General features: G+C 33.6%; 2 protein-coding genes across 6 annotated transcripts in view; one reads left to right on the forward strand and one right to left on the reverse strand.

The window, feature by feature from the left end:
* Window positions 1-19,217, forward strand: part of LOC118746658 (protein draper) — a 39,822-nt gene that overhangs the window by 8,339 nt on the left and 12,266 nt on the right. The window lies entirely within an intron of this gene.
* LOC118746659 lies at window positions 15,398-16,426 on the reverse strand. The gene is made up of 2 exons (XM_036480527.1): window positions 16,154-16,426; window positions 15,398-16,113 (listed from the first exon to the last, which is right to left on the reverse strand). The coding sequence occupies exons 1-2, from the start codon at window positions 16,252-16,254 to the stop codon at window positions 15,486-15,488; spliced, it is 729 nt and encodes a 242-aa protein (XP_036336420.1). The 5' UTR covers window positions 16,255-16,426; the 3' UTR covers window positions 15,398-15,485.

The following is a 19,217-nucleotide window of genomic DNA, read 5'->3' on the forward strand; positions in this document are numbered from 1 at the left end:
GATGAGAACATAAAAATTCCAACTTTTTTAAGCATGCATTTGTGAACCACCCTAATGCATATGTATTAACATCCCAACACGATACAATAATCATTATCCTGCACTGACTACTTCGCTATAAATACTCGTACAATATTTGCTTTTTATCGTTCTTTGTTGGAGTAATTACTGCGCCTGTCTTTGTCAAGTTCTCTTCTTTTTTTTTTTTGAATCAACATTTGCATGACAAAAGCATGTCATTAAAAACTAAAAACCGATGCATCAACTGGCTTGCATCAGCACCTTCTCAGTTTACCGCTCCAGTACACAAGTTTGTAGGTACACAGTCGGTATAACAGTTGATATGCACTTTTAATGGCAAGTGACAAACAAGCAAACAAAATAAATCGTACCCAAGTGAGATCGTCTTCTCATTATCTGTTTATCCTACGGGTAATAAATAACTTGCAGTGATTTCAAAACAGCGGATATCTGTAGACGGATATGAATGTAAAAATATGCACATATATACATATGTAAAATATATATGTATGTATACTAGGGCGGGTCAATTTGTAAGAGAGATTTTTTCGACTATACGCTTATAGCATAGGAGCATTCTACGTGTAATTCTAAGCAAATTTGCCGAAGAAACCACGGGTTTAAAATCAATTTGGAGTTTACCAGAATGCAAATTTGGGTTTCTTGGCATTTTGGTCTAGTGTCGTAAAGAAGTTCTAAAAATGTATATAAAAACATGCTGTAAGGGGATTTTTGGTATGATGAGTCCATTTGTGCACTATTTATTTTACTTATAACTACCACCAGAGGGCGCAACAGGGACAATTTCCATGTTTTCTTCGAAACCTATTATCGTAATTTGGCAAACTCCAAATTGATTTTAGACCCACGGTTTCTTGGGCAAATTTTCTTAGAAGTATACATAGAATGCTCTTTTGCTATACGCACATATCTAGTAAAAAAAAAAATTACCCACCCTAATGTGTACTCCATGGAAATATTTGTTTACTTTTTAATTCTTATCAGGCATTAAGTGCGGTAATCGGACAACATTTTACGCCATTCTCCGTTAAAAAACTAAAAAATATTTGTACACTCAGTGCGTACATATTTATGTTTATACGTGCATGTTTATTTATATACATATGTACATATGCAGATAAATGTATGCATTTTTATTTCAATATGTCACTGTGAATTCTCTACGCTGTCTTGCCACTTCATTGGCTGTTGACATTTTATTATGTTTACAAGAATTCATCGCCTTGTATGATATTCCTGGAGCACAGTATTTTGAGATAGGAAATAGTTGATTATGAAATAATAGAAGATTTTTTATTTTAAGACTTGATATTTTCTTAAACCCAAAGAGTGTTATCTTATTCATGGTCTAAATATTAATCCGAAGTTCTCAAAATGACAATGCATGTTATGTTGTTGTAGCTACGCAGCACCGCGTAGAAGAGCTAATCTCTCAATCATTGCCGTCACGCTCAATTTAGGGTAGACTCAAAAAAATGCCGTATCCGCGGAATCGGACCAGAGAAAGCAGAGCACGCGCCTGCTTGAAGCTGAGTCACTTCCCCGACCCATCTGAATTCATTTTCGTTTGTTCACTGACAAGATCCAGATATGCATGCAGCGAACATCAAGTATGCGGAAAGTCTACTAACGAGATATATCGAGAACAATCTCTTGTCCTGCAATATCGTCAACGGAGTAAAATCACACCTAAGTATTGGTGGCGAAGAGCTCCCTCGAGATATTCTCGGCCACAATCACGGTCCGAATACCTTAGTTGCTTAGTGTAATTTTAACTACACGCTATTCCAATTTTTTAAGTAGATTTTTCTAGTCGAATCCGTTTATTGATTAGTAGTCCTTAATCTTTTCTGTTGTGCTTTATCGAGAGCAGCCGAAGTAAGGGGAATTTCATGGACTAAATGTGGAAACAAGGAGCCCAGCCTACAGAATCATTTAAAAATTACTTCGTATATTGACACCTTAGTGGAAGATCGGCCAATCTCGGCAGCCAGTTAAAAAATGCCCCATCTCAGAAAACTTTTCAAAGACGCCCTATTTCAGAATTTGGTTGAAGAATTGACACTGTAACTGAATAGAAAATTACCATTCATTGCAAAAGATAAGTGGAGACCAAGACCTAAAGATCGCCCTTCACATAAGAATAAAAAATTCTACGCAAAACTATTTCGAATGGCAGGAGCGAAGATATTCACATGGAACATTAACGGAAAAAAAAATTAAATTATTTCTATGAGGTATTTTGACTCTGCAAAGTCAGGCTTTTTGAATAACATATTTTCACATGATTCAATAATACAAGGTTCGATAAATTGACAGTTGTCTCTCTCGCACCGCTCCCTTAGCGGTGGCACCGTGTTGCTTCTTTGCAAATTTACATGGAAACAGTGTAGCTTTGGCGTGAAATAAAAGTATAAGCTTTTGTGCAATATGTTTATTTGTATATGCATATGAAGCATATTTAACTGATGAAAACATAAGCATTGGATGTTTATATCAATCTCATAGTAGTCTTATTTTAATTTTGAGTCATTTTGCAGTTTTTATACAGCTAAATAGCATACAAATTACGTAATTCACATAGATATATAAATATTACGTTCAACATTTCGTTTAAAATGCCAGATTTCCTGCAAATACTTTAGAATTTACTAATTGCCTACTTTGCGTACTTTTCTACTACCATTTTCGCAACAAGGGATTGCATTCTTGCCCTTTCTCTGTCCTTCGCAAATGCAACCTTTTGTAAGGGAGTGTCAAACCGCAGCTGTCAATAATTATCTAACCTTGTATTATTGAATCATGATATTTTCATACTTCTCCAAAACTTTTACTGAAAAGTAAAACAAACAGGTTATCAAGTTATTCGGTATTAAATGTAACTTCATAACCAGATAATCCGCTATACAGTAAGGCGTGAATGCCTTACACTCAAAATGTGAATTGATTGCAAATTCAAATAAAAGTATTACTTAAATGAGAAAAAATGTCACAAAATCGTCTGGCTTCTGCATTGTCGACACAGTATATGAAATTAATACCTCAATCACGTTTATGAGACATTATTGTGGAAAAGAAGGCATGTGTACATAGTATGTTTATACCCGTATGTGTTCACGCATGTTTGTCTGAATATTGGCTGATTAAAACGCTCACTCAGCTGTTCGAGAATACTACGTGTCGTTATTGTTATTTACACTTTGTACATGCCAAGGTACATGCATATCCATAAAAGCTTATACTACATATGTATGTATGTATGTACAAAAGTACATAAGTAAATACACACCAACTCATCCATTACCAAATATAAAATGTACATACAACCATAAAAATACACTTGTATGTGCATATGTGCATATATATATATATATATATATAAAATTAAATTGCATTTGCGAATTAAAATAAGTGCAAATGCAGTCTTGTTGTTGCTGTATGACTAATAATTCAGCGGTTAGTCGAAGAAAAGATTGAATGAATTTTACTTGAACAAGATATGTTTATATATATATTTTTTCATTTTATGTAAAATATGTTTTGTTTGTCGATAAGTTAGTATAGTACAAACTGATAACAAATAAAACCGATAATAAAGAAATAAATTTTAGAAAAAAATGTGAAAAAATGCTGTTAAGAATGTATTGAGGCATTATTATTGTTGGCTTTGCCCAACCAAACCCTTTTTCTTTGCAACCAAAAGTACTTAGTTTCTTGATTGGTGCTGTAACCTCCAAAGTATCTGCACCTGTCGTACGGCGCACAGTGTGGAAAATTAACTATATTTGTGACAAAATCTAATATCTCGATAACGACAACAGCAAAAAATTATTTTGTTGGATAAAAAATAACCGAAACCTTTACAATGACCTTCAAAAACATAGTCTTTCAAATTGTTTCCCTTTCCCTGTTCTTGCGTCAAGGAACTCATTTTCATGGTTGCAAGAACCGACAAATATTTTAATGGCCGTTTTCTTAAGTAGGGTTTAAAATTTAACTGCCCTTTAAACACACATTTTCAGAAAAAAAACTTATATATATATAAAAAAATATAAACATATATATATAAAAAATCAACGGTAATTTTTAGTGACTTGAAACTTGCACTTTATAGTACTTAAATAGGATGGGCCCAAAATCGCATAAATACTCGAAAACTTTCTAAAAACTCTGAATAAAAAGTTTGAAATTTTTATAAAAATTTTTTGAAGTTTGATACATTTTTGTGAACTTTGTGCAATCTTTGAAACTTGTATTTAGTACGTGGTTTCTGTTATATATTGAATTATATTTTTAATGAAAACTATTAAAAATAAATATATAAACATAAGTTGCAAACAATATCATTTTGAATTTTGTTGCAAATGATATGCCCGTTACTGTACATACATATGTATTTCTGTTTGTAAATATGCTTCATAATCAAATCTAGTATGTAGCAGACGTCTGACACTTTTCAGAATGAAAACAAAAAAGTTTACCACATATTCTTGTTGCATAAACTTCTCCAATTATTTGTGCCAGACAAAGGCTTTTACGGTTTGTCCAATGACTAATTCAATTCAATCTGTAGCATTTAAAAATACCACAGTATATTCCCATTAAAGTTTATACCACCTACTTACACATATAGTGTAGTTGGTAAAACATTTGTACATAAAAACTCATGTGTTGTTCACGTACGCAAACATATGTATGCACATTAGTATTTTTATTAAATATGCAGGCACGTGAATGAGCTGTGTGCTTACGCTTCCTGATATTGTGCCAGAACTATCTCTTTTATTACCGTGTGTACCCCACGAAGCGGACGGACATCTTGGCGTATACGTACGGTGACCATATTTACCAACGTAAAATAAAGGACATTTTTTTTCAAAATGATAAAAGTATGTTACCCATATCGTAATTTAAATCAAACATTTACTAGTACATTTATATTATCTAATTGTACATTGTACGAGTTTTTCTTATTTAAAGGCGCTGTAAACAGGGTTTTAACCGATTCCGAAAAATTAAACCCAATCCTTATCAAGGACACAGTGGTTTAAAATTGGAATTTAATGTTCGTAATTCACTAGAGCCTTCAATTTTCAACCAATTTGATTATTTTTTTTTATGAAAGCTTATAAAACTAGTAAGAGACCAGTTGAGCACAAATTTTGAAAGTGCAGAAAAAGTAGCAATTTTGATGAATATCGATTCTCCTGTTCCTGATAATAAATGTTACATAATAAAACCTAATTGAAAGCAATTGTAGGGTTCCTCCATAAGGAGGTATAATTTCTCAAGAAAAATTGGACATGTTATAAAAAAAAAATTTCATCAAAATTAAAAAAAAAATGAGTTTTAAGAAAAATTTTGGGTATTCAATTTTATAGACTACTAATGCGTTGGTTTTTAATCATTTTTTTTTTCGCTAACACTTCGAGCACATCTGCATCCGAAATGTGAAATAAATGCGTTTGTTTTATTATTAGAAATTAACGGGAATCCTTAGACACTTGCACCTCGCTCTTTACTATAATAAACTTTAATGATCTATTAAACTGCATATCCCAATTTTTACGAAAAAATAATAATTTTGGTAAAAATTTTTTATAACATTCAAAATTTCGGTGTGACTTTTTTTCATTTTGGGAGAACCAAAAAATTACTTTCAACTGGTTTTTATTATGTAACATTTATTAACTGGAAAGTAGAATACATTTTCTTTAAAATTGCTACCTTTTCTGCACTTTGCACTAAGAAATTTAAAATAAAAATTTACGAAATTGCGAACGTTTCCATTATATTTTATAATGGACATTTTTATTATTTTATGTTCTCTGTTAAATAATTTACCTCTGAAAAATCCAGAGCTGATTTAAAGGACAGATTAAGAATAAGAAATAAAGGACAAAATGCGTCTTTTATTTTGAAAAAAATTATAAATGACAGAGGGTTTAAATAAAGGACGGATGGTCACCGCACATATACGTTATCTTTGTTATTGCAATTATCTATGGATTTCCTCTCAGTTACTTTGCGATTTTATAAACACATTTGATTATTAACTAGATGTTGAAATTAAATATTAGTTTTCCTAGAGAAACTACATATGTACATACATATGTACACCTACATATGCTTATGTACTAGTATATGGTGACTAATCGATGATTCTTAGTCATTGATATAATCATGTATCTCTCGGTGTTTGTTTATAAATGTTTTTTGTTTTGTTTTTTGTTTGCAAGATGCTAAGCAATTAGTGCAAAGAAATTCATTCATAAAAGCGTTTAACATTCCGATTTGTTGAATGTAAAGACATGGAAATATTTACAATATTGCCCCGTATGTGTGTCCATTTGTACAGCGCGTTGGGTGAAAACTTGCTTGATTTTAGTTTTTCGTAGAAGCAGTAGTCGACTCATATGGATGTATTTATTAGGGTGATTGACTCTATTTTGCAAAACCGGTTTCAATCGGTTTTTGAATATATTTAGGCGTTTTTTTAATCTTGATTTTTAGAATACCTAATCGAATAAACCGGCTTTTCATCTAGTTTATTTATAAACCAGACTCTAAAATTGCTAAACACTTATTTTATTGAAAATAGAACCAGGCAATTTTTATTAATTTTGTACCTAAATGTTGATAAAAAACTGAAAAATTTGTTTACATTTGAAATTTTAGCAAATTACCCTTAAAAATTTCTAATATTACTAAAAACCGACCTCAATTCTCATATAAAAATTTAAGAGTACCGTTAATTTCTTCATGATAAATGATCAGATCTAAACCAAATTAGTATGGGGTACCTCAGGTATTTCTTTCAGCTTTTCTTATAAAACAAATAATAATTATAGAAATCGGTTAACATGGTCCAAAGTTATGTGGTAACATACATAGAAAAAAATAATATTCTGACAAATTGATAACCTCCTCCTTTTTTTGAAGTCGGTTTAAAATGTATGCAAATAGGCTTGCCCAATTTGTAGAGTTCGGCAATATCAGCTTATATATGTACAATATCGCCCGACAGTTGGCGCAAAAAGCAGCATGTCCCTCCGCTGTGATTCCAATCTTCGGGCATGCATTCCTTAGGCCAAACTACGTTTTAACAACGTGTACGTGTACCCTTCCACCTCACTGTTTTGAAGAACTCAAAGGCGCCACTTGTGTGGCCATTGAATTCCATTAAAAAGTCTTCTCTCCATATCTCAGTTTTGAAACAATTTGATTGCTACCTTATTTTCTGCTAAAATTTTCGAATCGCTTTTTTCTGCTTGCCAGCTTATCAAGCTTCTTGCTTTCTGTGTCTGTTTCATTATTTTGTATTTCATATTTCCTCAAGTGTATCTTGTTTAAATGGAAAAATATAAAATCAAAACAGTTCGTAGAGGGGTGAATGCTATAATGTAGATACTACATACATATGTATGTACATAGTGTACATAGCTTCCTTTCACGACGAGCAATTACAATACAATCATTTTGAGTTAACAATCAAGTGGCTAATTGCACATTTATTTGCCGTATAATATAAGAAGCGGAGTCATTAAACTGATAAGCAGAGATGCTCGATGGTATTTGCTTTGTAGTTTAAAGAGGAATTTATTTTGTTATCACTCAAAAGCAATGTTTGAATGTGCGTGAAGCTGATAATGTACTACACTGGAAAAATAGGAAATTCCTTTACACTAGCAATAAATCCTTATATCACAACAAAAATGGCTTCAAACAGAATTGTGCTTTATTTTAAGCAAATTTTTACAAAAAAAAGTATGTACATTTATATGTATGTAGTACATATGTATATAAAAGTTCATCGCTGGGCGAAATTCAATTTGACGAACTGTGTAGAATTTTTGTTTTTGTGAAAAGTGAATAGTATAAACATTAAAAATATTTGATTAACGTTCCAGTCGATATTGACATTAAAGCTTTTAATGGCATTAAAGTAAGTCCACAGGGTACATTGATGTTACTTTTATATTAGTGATATGCAAATAATTAATAAAAATGTATGACCATACTTACACGTGTCACGTAATTTGAATTTGTTTGTACTAATAGTTTCACTTGTTTTTCAGTCATAGTTATGGCTTACACTGCTAATAGCTGGTTACCGCTTCACTTATTACTGTTGCATGTTTTTGACTTTGTGTTGAAAGTGAGTGTGACAGTTTGTTTAATTTTTGCGAAACATCCGTGCAGTTAATTAGGTAGCTAAAACCTACAGTGACTCAAACAAGTGACAATATTTTTCAGGTAATTTTTTTTTTGTTATTTCTCTATTAAGGCCTGTATGCAGCTCTCAAAAAAAGCAAAAACTCCATATAAAATGACGTACAAGAAATGGCTAAGAAATTTTCTTGAGTCAAATTTCCTTAAGGCAGTACGCAGTTCTTAAGGAATTTGCTACGCTTTCTACTACGGTTTTCTAAAGTTTTTTTGTGAAAAAAGAGCACAAGGCAACCCAGGTTCCATTATTTCTTGAGGAAAGAGTGAGGCAACAGGCTGTGAAGTATCAAAAATGTCAAAATTCCTTGGACACACACACACGAAATAATGGCAAATGGTTTTCTTAAGAGCTGCATACAGGCCTTTAGCCAAAACCATATGAATTAAATTTTCAAACGTACTTAACTCACAGTTTAGGGAAATTCAACAAATTTTAATAAATATATCAAACTTTTTAACCTGAATTTATAGAATATTTTTGCGTATGCAGCTTTATATGCCGTACAATTTTAGCCTATTGAAGTGAAAATTTCAAGCGGTTAAATACCGCGCTGATTTTGAGTACTTTTTTTTTTGCTGGCGGACTTTTGCATTTTTTCCATATAAACATGAATTAAAAAAAAATTAACGCCGGTTTTTACAAATTGGCTCGTTATAAAAAAACCCGCAAAGCCGTCACAAAAAAAAAAAAAATTATTAAAAATTAACGCGATTTTTTAGCGTGTTGAAACTCATACTTCATTGAAGTAAAATTTTATCGGCTATTAAACTGCATACTCAAAAATGTTCTTAAGATTCAAATTAAAAAGTTTCAAATTTTGATAAAAAATTTGTTGAATTTCTCTAAATTTTGTATAAAGTTTGAAACTTTGATTTATATCGTTTTTGTTGAAGCTTAGACAATATTTTTTATAGAAAAACAACAAAAAAAAACTTGAAAGACATTCTGTGAATATTAAAAAAAAAATCAATACGTGGTCACTTGTTTGAGTTACTGTACGTGCATACATATGTATGAGTGTATGTATTTACAACATATACATATGCTGTTGTCTGTCGCAGAGTTGTTTAAATATGTACCAAAAAGTATCGTTGCTGATTTATCATAGGTATAGTATGTTTGTTTAGTAGGAAGACTTTTCCGCGCTATGCTTTTGAATGCATGAAATTATGTCATATGTAAGCATATACATATGTATGGACATATGTATGCCTTTCCTGAAGTTTCAATTGGCAGAAAACCCTTCAATTTATTTTTTGCGCATGAGTAAGATTGTATATATTAAATAATATTTTTTTTTAGCTTATTAAATAAGATATACATATGTATGCGGCCTAAGCTCAAAACAGATGTTGTATTTCCCAGTCATGCGTAATATAATATGTATACCTTAATATATTAATTGTGATAATCGTCTGGGTGAGCAGTCTTCAGGAATATGAATCATTTAAATTTTAACAGAATATTTATTTTTCAATATTTGCGTTAAACAAAAGCAGCCATTTTGCTGAAAAATTCAATATACATACCTACATACATACACGCGGTATAGGTGATATCTATGCACCTCGCTTCAAAGTGATATTGTTTGCCACTTATGTTTATTTAGGTACATATTTTTAAGAATTTGCAATTAAAATACAATTCATTCTCTAACAAAACCCATATAAACTCACGCTTAAAACTTTGAAGAAAACTGAAAAAAATGCAACAAATTTTCATCCAAATTTCAAATTTTTTTTCCCAGAAGTGTTACATTTTTTTTTTTTTAATATACAGTTTTATAGTCCATACAATTTTGAATCCGCTAAAAATTACCGTTTTTTTTTGTTTTTTTTTTTTTGTAGTTTTCTTCCATATAAATAGTGTTTATTTGTGTTCATGACGTTATGTACCACACTAATGGTCCTACCGAGTGATAGTACTTCCTCTCGAAGAAATAAAATATAAAAAAAATATATATTAATTTTTTATTTACGCATTTTAAAATTAATTAAATAGGCAATATCTTTTGCATCATCGCTTCGCGAATTCTACCCTACCACTTTCACCCTATATCTTCTATTTAACTAAACTTTTGCAATATTTTCAAGTAAGTTCCTAAAACAGAAATTAAGAAATGTTCAAAATACTTTTGAACTGTTAAGAAAACTAACATTACATTGTTGACCCACATAGACACCTGTTAATAAAGCTGCACACATATATAAATGTACATATGTATGTACATGCACAAATGCATTTAAATAACTAAGTCGCACAGTGGTACCGGTGACGTCTTTTAATTTTTAATAAATGTATTGTAAATCGAATCAAATATTTTTTTTTGTAATAAATTGACCTTTCACTTACGCCGTTATCCATATCCGAGTGGTTTGAGATAGAACGTGGTAGTACGCATACGTACGCATACTTCTAAGTAGCTACGATTAATACATGGTTCGTGCAATATCCAAAAAGATGTTTGCTGATTGCGGTCACATCTCGGCAGGCAATTGCAATACTCATTTTGGAAAACCGTGGTTAGCTTTACAACAAGAGAAGAATGCACTGATCCAGATGCACTCTTGAGGGGCCCTGTGACAGAAAAGGTTTCTAAAAAAAATTTATAATTTAACAGCACTTCTACAAATTGAACCGAATGCTACTCGTTAAATAAATTTTAAAATTATTATGCTTCAAACTTTTCACTCCGCCTTTTTTCTGACCTCTTGAGGCGATATGCCTTCTGTGCTCCTCGACTCTTTACACATTTTTTTGAATGGAAGTCTTTTAAATTGGCTTCTCTTAGACGGAGAAAATATTCATGAAATATTAGATGATGACGCAGTGCCAACTTAACTTTGCTCCAGACACACCGCGACACATGCTTGCTCCGATTCTTCCTTTATTTGACACCTCGTCTACTTCCGAATATCAGAGCGGTTTGAAGGTATTCTAACACAGCTTCTAAAGGTCCTATTAAAAGCCAACGTTACTCGAAATAAATTCAATCGATGACGATTCAGGGTCGACTTCATCTTAGAGCTCCTAGTCGTTATGAAATAGTAAGGCATTTTTCTCGCTTGCTTTTCTAGCCCTTATGGGAATATTTTATAACCCGTTTTTACGTATATTTACTTTTGCGCCTATTAATTCCTTTTTATAATATAACACGCAGATTGAAAGCGAATCTGAACTTCCTGTCGAAATGTAAACAAAGAAATCCAAAAAGCTTCTTATAAATCTGTAAAGGGCACACTCACACTATTACATATTGCGCTTGAGTGGCAAGCAGCGCAATTTTGCTGATAAATTAGCAACTGCTTTGATTTGCTTTACTAAAAAATGCCCACAACTAGTGTAACTGCTTCGAGACCTTTTAAGAATGACCGCGGGTTTAAGGTATTACTTTCGTATTTTTACTTAAAAGAAGTAAATAGTAGAAACACGAGGATAGTTTGATAAGTCAGAGACGTTTTTATTAAGCAAAAAAAAAATATTTCGGCAAAAAGGGCGTTTTTTCGATATAGTCAGGATACATTTTTTCCAGTGTTCTTCGAATTGTGTTATCCCTGCCAAATAATAGCAGTTCTCAAGATCCCAGGAAGACGATTGTTCAAGTGATGACTTCTTTATTAAACCAAAATCTCTTACCACCGAACCATTTCTTCATGTTTTAAATCAGGTAGTATTTAGTCGCATTTGGGAGAGGGGTATGGTAGTTTTTTTATAAATAAAATCAGTTTTTAATAATATTTAATTTTTATTTATTTTTTTTTTAAATAATCACTTCAGATGATAGAAGAGTTTAAGCTTAAAAGGTCTGCATCAAAATTTTTAAAAATTTAATCAACGGAATCAAAATAATAATATTTTGGCAGTATTTTCAAATAGTTCTTCCAGCACACGTAAATCTTAATAGTTTTTCGAAATATTTTGGCAGTATTTTCAAATAGTTCTTCCAGCACACGTAAATCTTAATAGTTTTTCGAAATATTTTGGCGAACATCTTAAAATATCAAAAATTGTATAATTCTGGTGGAAAGTCCGCATCTTTTTTTTGTGCTGCGCCCTAATGTACCATGTAAGTTCACAGGAATTGCTGAAGAGTTTTGTTCAATAACAAGTGTTTGGCCGAGATTCTCCTTCTATTTTTGGTATGCGTCTTGCTGTTGTTACACAAATGTAGGGTCGCACAGTTTTACTCTGCCTCCCAGAGGAAAATGGATTTGTATGCGAAGCTTTTTCATGGCAGAAATACATACACTCCGAGGCTGGCGATTGCCTGCCGAGGAGCGACTGTTTATAATTAAGATGTTGCTCGTATCAAGAATCGAACGCAGTCACAGCTGCCCCGCGTATCTCTTAAGCGGATCGGAATTATTGAAGAGTTTTGCTTAGCTGTGAACCACTGTGCATCATAGAAAGGTAAGCAATACGATGTGCAAGCTTTCGTGTAGTTTTACTGTGAGAATGCATTGCAAAAAAGCCACAATTGTACTACTAGGTTTCCAATGACAATTGTTGGATATCTGAGTGGCTAATGGGATTACGAAAACAAAACCAATGTTATCGTCATCGTAAAAAAAAACCAATCATCGATTTCTAAGTATGTACATATGCACATTTATATTCAGTTTAGCAACCGGTGCCACATTTATGGTTTGATACTGATATTTACATAAACATTTGTAATCTACAAATACTCCTATGTAGAATTTTAAATGTACTTATGTATATCCGTAACGCACATAGCAAACATGAGGAATGCGAAACGCAGTTTTTGATTTCCACATATTTTGGTGCTTAAATTTCATTTCAATGCCATTTGGGTGCCCATTACTTGTTGTGTTGCTGCTTTCAAATCACTTTTTATGCGCTTATTTAACTGTGACTTCATACATACCTATTGTATGTACTATGTACGAGTATGTATCAATATGTATGTAAAAGCACTCACATATTTATCGGGCAGCGTTTTAGCACATCATTATATTGAGTAAACATAAATTGTTTTTAGTAACTTCATCCGTTGTTTACTTATGAAGTTTATTCTATTGATAAGCCGTTATACGACTCTGGCATTCGTTTTCAACCTGCGTCTTTATCAATAAACCATAGCTTCTTTGCAAAAAGTACTCTAAAAAGTGGCGAAGTCCTATTAAAAAAAAAATAAATAATAAATTTTTTTTTTAAATAATAAATTTTTTTTTTTTAAATAATAAATTTTTTTTTTTTTACATTAAGAAGGCTGAAGTTAAGTTGATATGTATAAATCTATATCTAAGGAGTGCGTCAGTAGAATTTAGTGCATTGTAAAATAAACATAACTCAGTAACCACTGTTTCAACTTTAAAAAATTTTTGAACTTTCTGTACTTTGTAGGTCTTCAAGCCCCGTCTCTTATTTCACTCTTCGTACAAATAGCTCGGAACAATTCCCTAGCTAAGCTGTTTTTCTAACAGAAAGGTTAGGATTTTTCCTCAGCACGGTCCCAAGGCCTTATTATGGTGGCAACAACCTCTTTGTTCTTTGCATCCTATTTACGTTAACAACTGCCTCGATTTTTTATTACTCGGGAATAGTATTTCTGCCAACTTTAATATCCCTTGCAATCATTTTTTCCAGGTACTCATGAAATTTGATGTGTAAACGTCTGTGGATGGCTTAAAAAAGCGTTAAACGATTTAGCTACATACATAAATAGGTTAGGTTAGAAAATAAACATTAATTACATTTCATTTTATTAATTTTTTCGTGACCAGTACACGACCGATTCATAACTACTTCGAGAGTGGTTCAGGACTATTTCAGAAAGATTTCGAGACTAGTTTCGAACCTTCCCGAGCTAGTCCCAAAATTGCCCTGAAGTGGTGGTGAAAATGTGGTGAACTCGCCCCGAAATTGTATCGAACAAATATTGAAAGAAAATGGGCTCTTACTAGTCCCAAAATGACCGCGAACTAATCCTGAAATAGTACTGTACCAGTGTCGAAATGGTCCAGAACTAGACCCAAAACGGTCCTCAAATAGTCGTGAGCTAGTCTCGAAATTATCCCGAACTAGTCCGGAAACGGTTCTAAGCTAAGACGAATGCTGAGACGAGTACGCAGACGAACATGAACCCGAAAACGAATATGAAGATCAATGCGGAGACGAATACGAAGACAAGACGATCCCGAAGAAGATGACGAATACGAAGACAACAATGAATACTAAGAGGAACCCGAAGGCGAAGGACAATGCGTGGACGAATACGAACACAACAACGAATACGAAGATGAACCCAAAAACAAAGACGGAGATGAATACGACGACAAAGACGAGTGATTCGAAACCGGACCCAATAGCTCATAGAACCAACCGTCTAACTACTATCGATATTGACCGCTGTCTAAACCGCGCTTGCCGGAATTTGTTAACGCTTAAAAATACTCTTCTATCTGTTTTTTCTCTTGCATGTTATTAGAAAGGAGCCTTCATAATGTTCGGCTAAGTGTTTTACTTTCCTTTGCTTAAATTTTTCGGGCCTTGAGTTCTATGGGTCGAAAATGCTATTAACAATTACGCACCTCGGTATTCGCCCACGTTATTGCACATTAGGGTGTTCCAAAAATGCATGTGAATAAGTAAAGTCGAAATTTTAATGCTCTCACCCCCTAGGATTGTTCTATATCGAAAAAAACGTGACCCATATTTTTTGGATCTCCAACCCAAATGTTTATTAGGTATATAAAATACATGGAAAACTTTGAGCGACCTCTAAACATTTTTTGATTTCAGAACCAAAAACCGGAGTATAATTTTCGATGTCGAACACTACTAGGGGGTGAGGGCATTAAAATTCCGACTTTATTTTTTTTGACCACCGTATTGCACATATGTACATACACACAAATGGATCTGCATACATACATACAAAGACCGGCATTTTTGCACTCTTCTCTACACATTCATACAAACATATGTATTAACCAGCAATTGCACGCTAATTTAAAACGGAAATACTCGTCACAATGAAAAAGGCACAAACAATAAAACACCCGAAGCAAATTGTTAAAATTATATTTATTTTACTAAATTTAATACAAAATATGTACATAAAAAAAATTAAAATAAATCTTAGTTTTGTAGTGTGCGCTTTATAAAAGTTGTAAACTGAAATTTCGCTCGACTCCAAGTGTAATGCCGCGTCGCATGAGTGTTGCAAAAATATTCAGAAACATGGCGCTTATTTCATACGAAATCGCTGAAAGAAATTTGAACTGCTCAGACAATCGCGTAGCGCACAATAAATGGACAATAAGAAACCGACTATAGCTATGACAAACACGAGTGGCGTTCCCAGTAGAATCATAAAGAAAAGTTTCACATCACCACATTTCGCCAATGTCATCCACCAGAGCAGGCGACGTGCTGTATTCCGCAACAAAATACAACTACGCCAACAGCCATAGCTGAAATTGGTCAGCCGCAGCATGGAGAAGATTACCAACCGCAACAGCCACAACGTCCAGCAGCAGGCTCCATACAACATTTCGCGCATGCGCTGGTAATACGTACTGTTGTAGAGTCGAGAGGTGTACGCTGTGGCTAGCTTGCGTCTTGACGGCGGCACGACGCGATCGCAATAGTATATAACCAATCGTGCCAGTTGACTTCTATCGCTGCGCTGCGGCGGCTGATAAGCTTCCAATTCACGCTTATACTCGGTATCCGAATCGGTTTCTACCAGTTCCAAGCGGCGGTGTAATCTCTTGCTGCCAAACATGCTAAGGTCACCTTCATAGTTGCCATTGTAACAGATGACGCCGTTCCTTGGTGAAACGCTAGAAAAATAGGGTTTATACTTAGTGTGTCTTTAAGTAGTTACTGCGGCTGCGATATGTTTTTTACCACCGGTGCGCTGAGTTGTGACAAACTCCATTGCCATTGGTTATGTGGGTGCTTTGTGCCGCCAACAGTGGAACATAATTTAAACCATCCTTGTAAGTGTGCATGATTCTTAGGCCTGTACAATTTCGCTGATGTCTTGGATTGAAAATTGCTACCGGCGTTGAGTGTTTTTTCTGAATAAAGAACTGTTTTGGTTTTTGTTTGTTTTCAAGTTTTCTGATTATGGATATTTGTTTTGAAATATGGTTTTTTAATTGTTATTTCAAAGCCTTTTCATTTTTACACCCTTTTCGAATGTACAGAGTTACCATATTTAGCAATTAAAACTTATTTGATATTTAAAATGTAATGTTTTTGTACTTAATCCTCATTTAATTGCTAATTTTATTTTATTTTTCTCCGGTTTAAAGAAGCAAAAAGTCGCACGGAGGCTTCCCGCAAGGAGGGGTGTTATCCCCTCTGCTGTCGACCTAAGTTGTGTACGAGCTCCTACAGATTATCACTGCTGAGGGTGTCCGCTGTCAAGGGCACGCGAATGACATAGTGATTATCGCCAGAGAGAACACCCTCTGCGAGATCATCCAAAGAGGACTTAACCTAGCAAAAATGTGGTGTGCGGATGTATGTTTGAATATTAATCGTTCTAAGACAGCCATCATCCCCTTCTCAACAAGAAAAGCGCTCTCAAGGGTATGAGGGACTTGATCTTGGATGAGATCAAGGTCGGCGTGTGGCCACAGAAGTGAAGTATGTGGTACTTACCCTGCACTCCGAACTTCTGTGCAGAACTCATGTTGAGTCGCCCCAAGGCAACAAGTGCGCTGAGGGTATGTAAACCTCCAGCGGGAAAATTCGGGGATGCACTCCGGAGGATTCTAAGATGGATGTTCACCACGATAGTACGACCAATACTAACCTATCGGGTAGTGGCTTGGGCTTCCATAACTACTGTGGAAACGGTGAGACATAGCCTCACTATGATTCAAGGTCTGGCGTGTGTTTACATTACGGCGGAAATGCGCACACGCCTGGCGGATCAGTTAGCCAGAAGGGCCGCTGCCTCGAGCCATTTTTTTCAGTAGGCCCTAGCACGATTAAGGAATCGCTCAGAAAGGAGAATACCAAGCAACGGGAACTTCACTGGCGTAAAACCACGGGTCATCGTCAAGCTTAAAATTTACTAGGAGGGTACAGTTTGAAAACATACAGGCTACTAATGGGCCTCCCTAAGGAGAAACTAAGAATAATTACAGGCTTTTTGACGGGTAATTTTAGGCTAAGAAGTCACTTTGTATAATCTGGGAATCTGGTCAAAACACCCATGTCGCTTCTGTGACGCTGCCGAGGAGACGCCATTACTCCTCCTTCTGAAGTGTTAGGGTGTTTCACGTTTAAGGGAGAGTAGCATAGGCAATTTATGGCCATCAGAGGAGCCCGTGTACTCCCTACCCACGGGATCTATTCAGAGATTTATAAAGCCTCTAGGGCTAGCTGAGGTATTGTGATGAGTTGAGGGCACAATGGACTTACTGGTTGCAGTGCTGGAGTCCAAAAGCTAGACATATAGACATATAATATATTTTGGATAGGTAAGAATTTAGCCAGCTCCATTATCCAGTCCCAACTATGCCAGAATGGTAATGGTTTGAGCATGGTCACAGTCGTTTGCTGAATGCCGTTTATGGCCTCTTTGTTCACTAAGTGATATTCTGTGAGTTAGAACTTTGTAACGGTTATGATCTTTATAATGAAAATTCTACCATTATTTTATGAATTTATTTTTTCGATCAATTTTTGATCGTTATTTTTAATTGAAATTTTTTACGGTCAGTTTTTGGTCGTCATATATATTTTGATTTTTATTTAAAGTTTTGATCGTTATTTTGGATTTTTATTTTTTCGATAAATTTTTGGCGTTATTTTTGGATTTTATTTTTTAGATAAATTTTTGATCGGTATTTTTGATTTTTTTTCTGACATATTTATAATAAGGGTTATTTTCAAGCTTAATTTTTTAGATAAGTAAACATTTAAATCGGTTATAAAACCGCACTCTCTTCTCTGTAACGAATGATCGAAAAAATAAAAATCAGAAAATAACGATCTAATTTGATCAAAACATAAAAAAAACGAAATCCAAATTTAATGATTATTCTTAATCGAAAAAATAAAAATTACAAAAAAATAACGATTTTGCAATGATTTTAATATTTGTCGGTTATTTTCAGACTCAGGTCAAATTTGTATCAATGGACTTCGCAACATTTCACTTTGAGCTAGCGATATTTATTTAGATATTTCTACATAACGCTGGCTTAAAGTTAAAAGTTGCTAAGTCCACAAGTACCAAATCTCATATTTCGATACACGAAACAAGAGAAACTAAAAATGCATAGTTTCCAAAAGGGCCGAATAACTTACTTTTGCAATGAAGCTCAAGTTTGCTAAGTCCAAAGAAAGCACAAAAAATCCTATAAGATCAAAAGAATAAACCGATTCTTGTTTAGATATCTTTTGCTTTAAATACGCAAAAATTTTGTTATCAAAGAAAATATTTAAAGAAAGTGAATTTGGGAAGTTTTTCTTTTCCCCTGTAAAATTTGAAAGAAATTTGGACTTGACAAATTTTCACTCTAAGCCAGCGATATATGTACAGTGGCGGTTAAAAATGGATGAATGGTGTTTAAATTTTAATATTTACAATGTTTTTCATGCTAAAAGTGGAAGTTTTGTATAAAGTTTGGAAGTGTGATTTATATAGTTTTTGTTTAAGCATGAACTATATTTAATAAAAAACATTCAAAAAATTTGTAGCTTGAAAAACATTGTAAATATTAAAACCGAAATACCATTCATCCATTTTTGACCGCCACTGTATGTAACTATTGAACCTAATTATTCAACATTGAAGCCCTAATAAATAACCATATCAGCACGTTGTTTAGAAATCAATAATTCAATAAACTCACAGCAAAATCGAATATTTCACTAACCACTTACTTAATCGATCGCCTTACATTCTTCCAGCAAATAGAAATAAAAGCAGCAAAAGCAAAATATTTTTAGC

This window comes from Rhagoletis pomonella, unplaced genomic scaffold (assembly GCF_013731165.1).
Source record: "Rhagoletis pomonella isolate Grant_MI unplaced genomic scaffold, Rhpom_1.0 Rhpom_scaffold_00011, whole genome shotgun sequence".
Lineage (NCBI taxonomy): Eukaryota > Metazoa > Arthropoda > Insecta > Diptera > Tephritidae > Rhagoletis > Rhagoletis pomonella.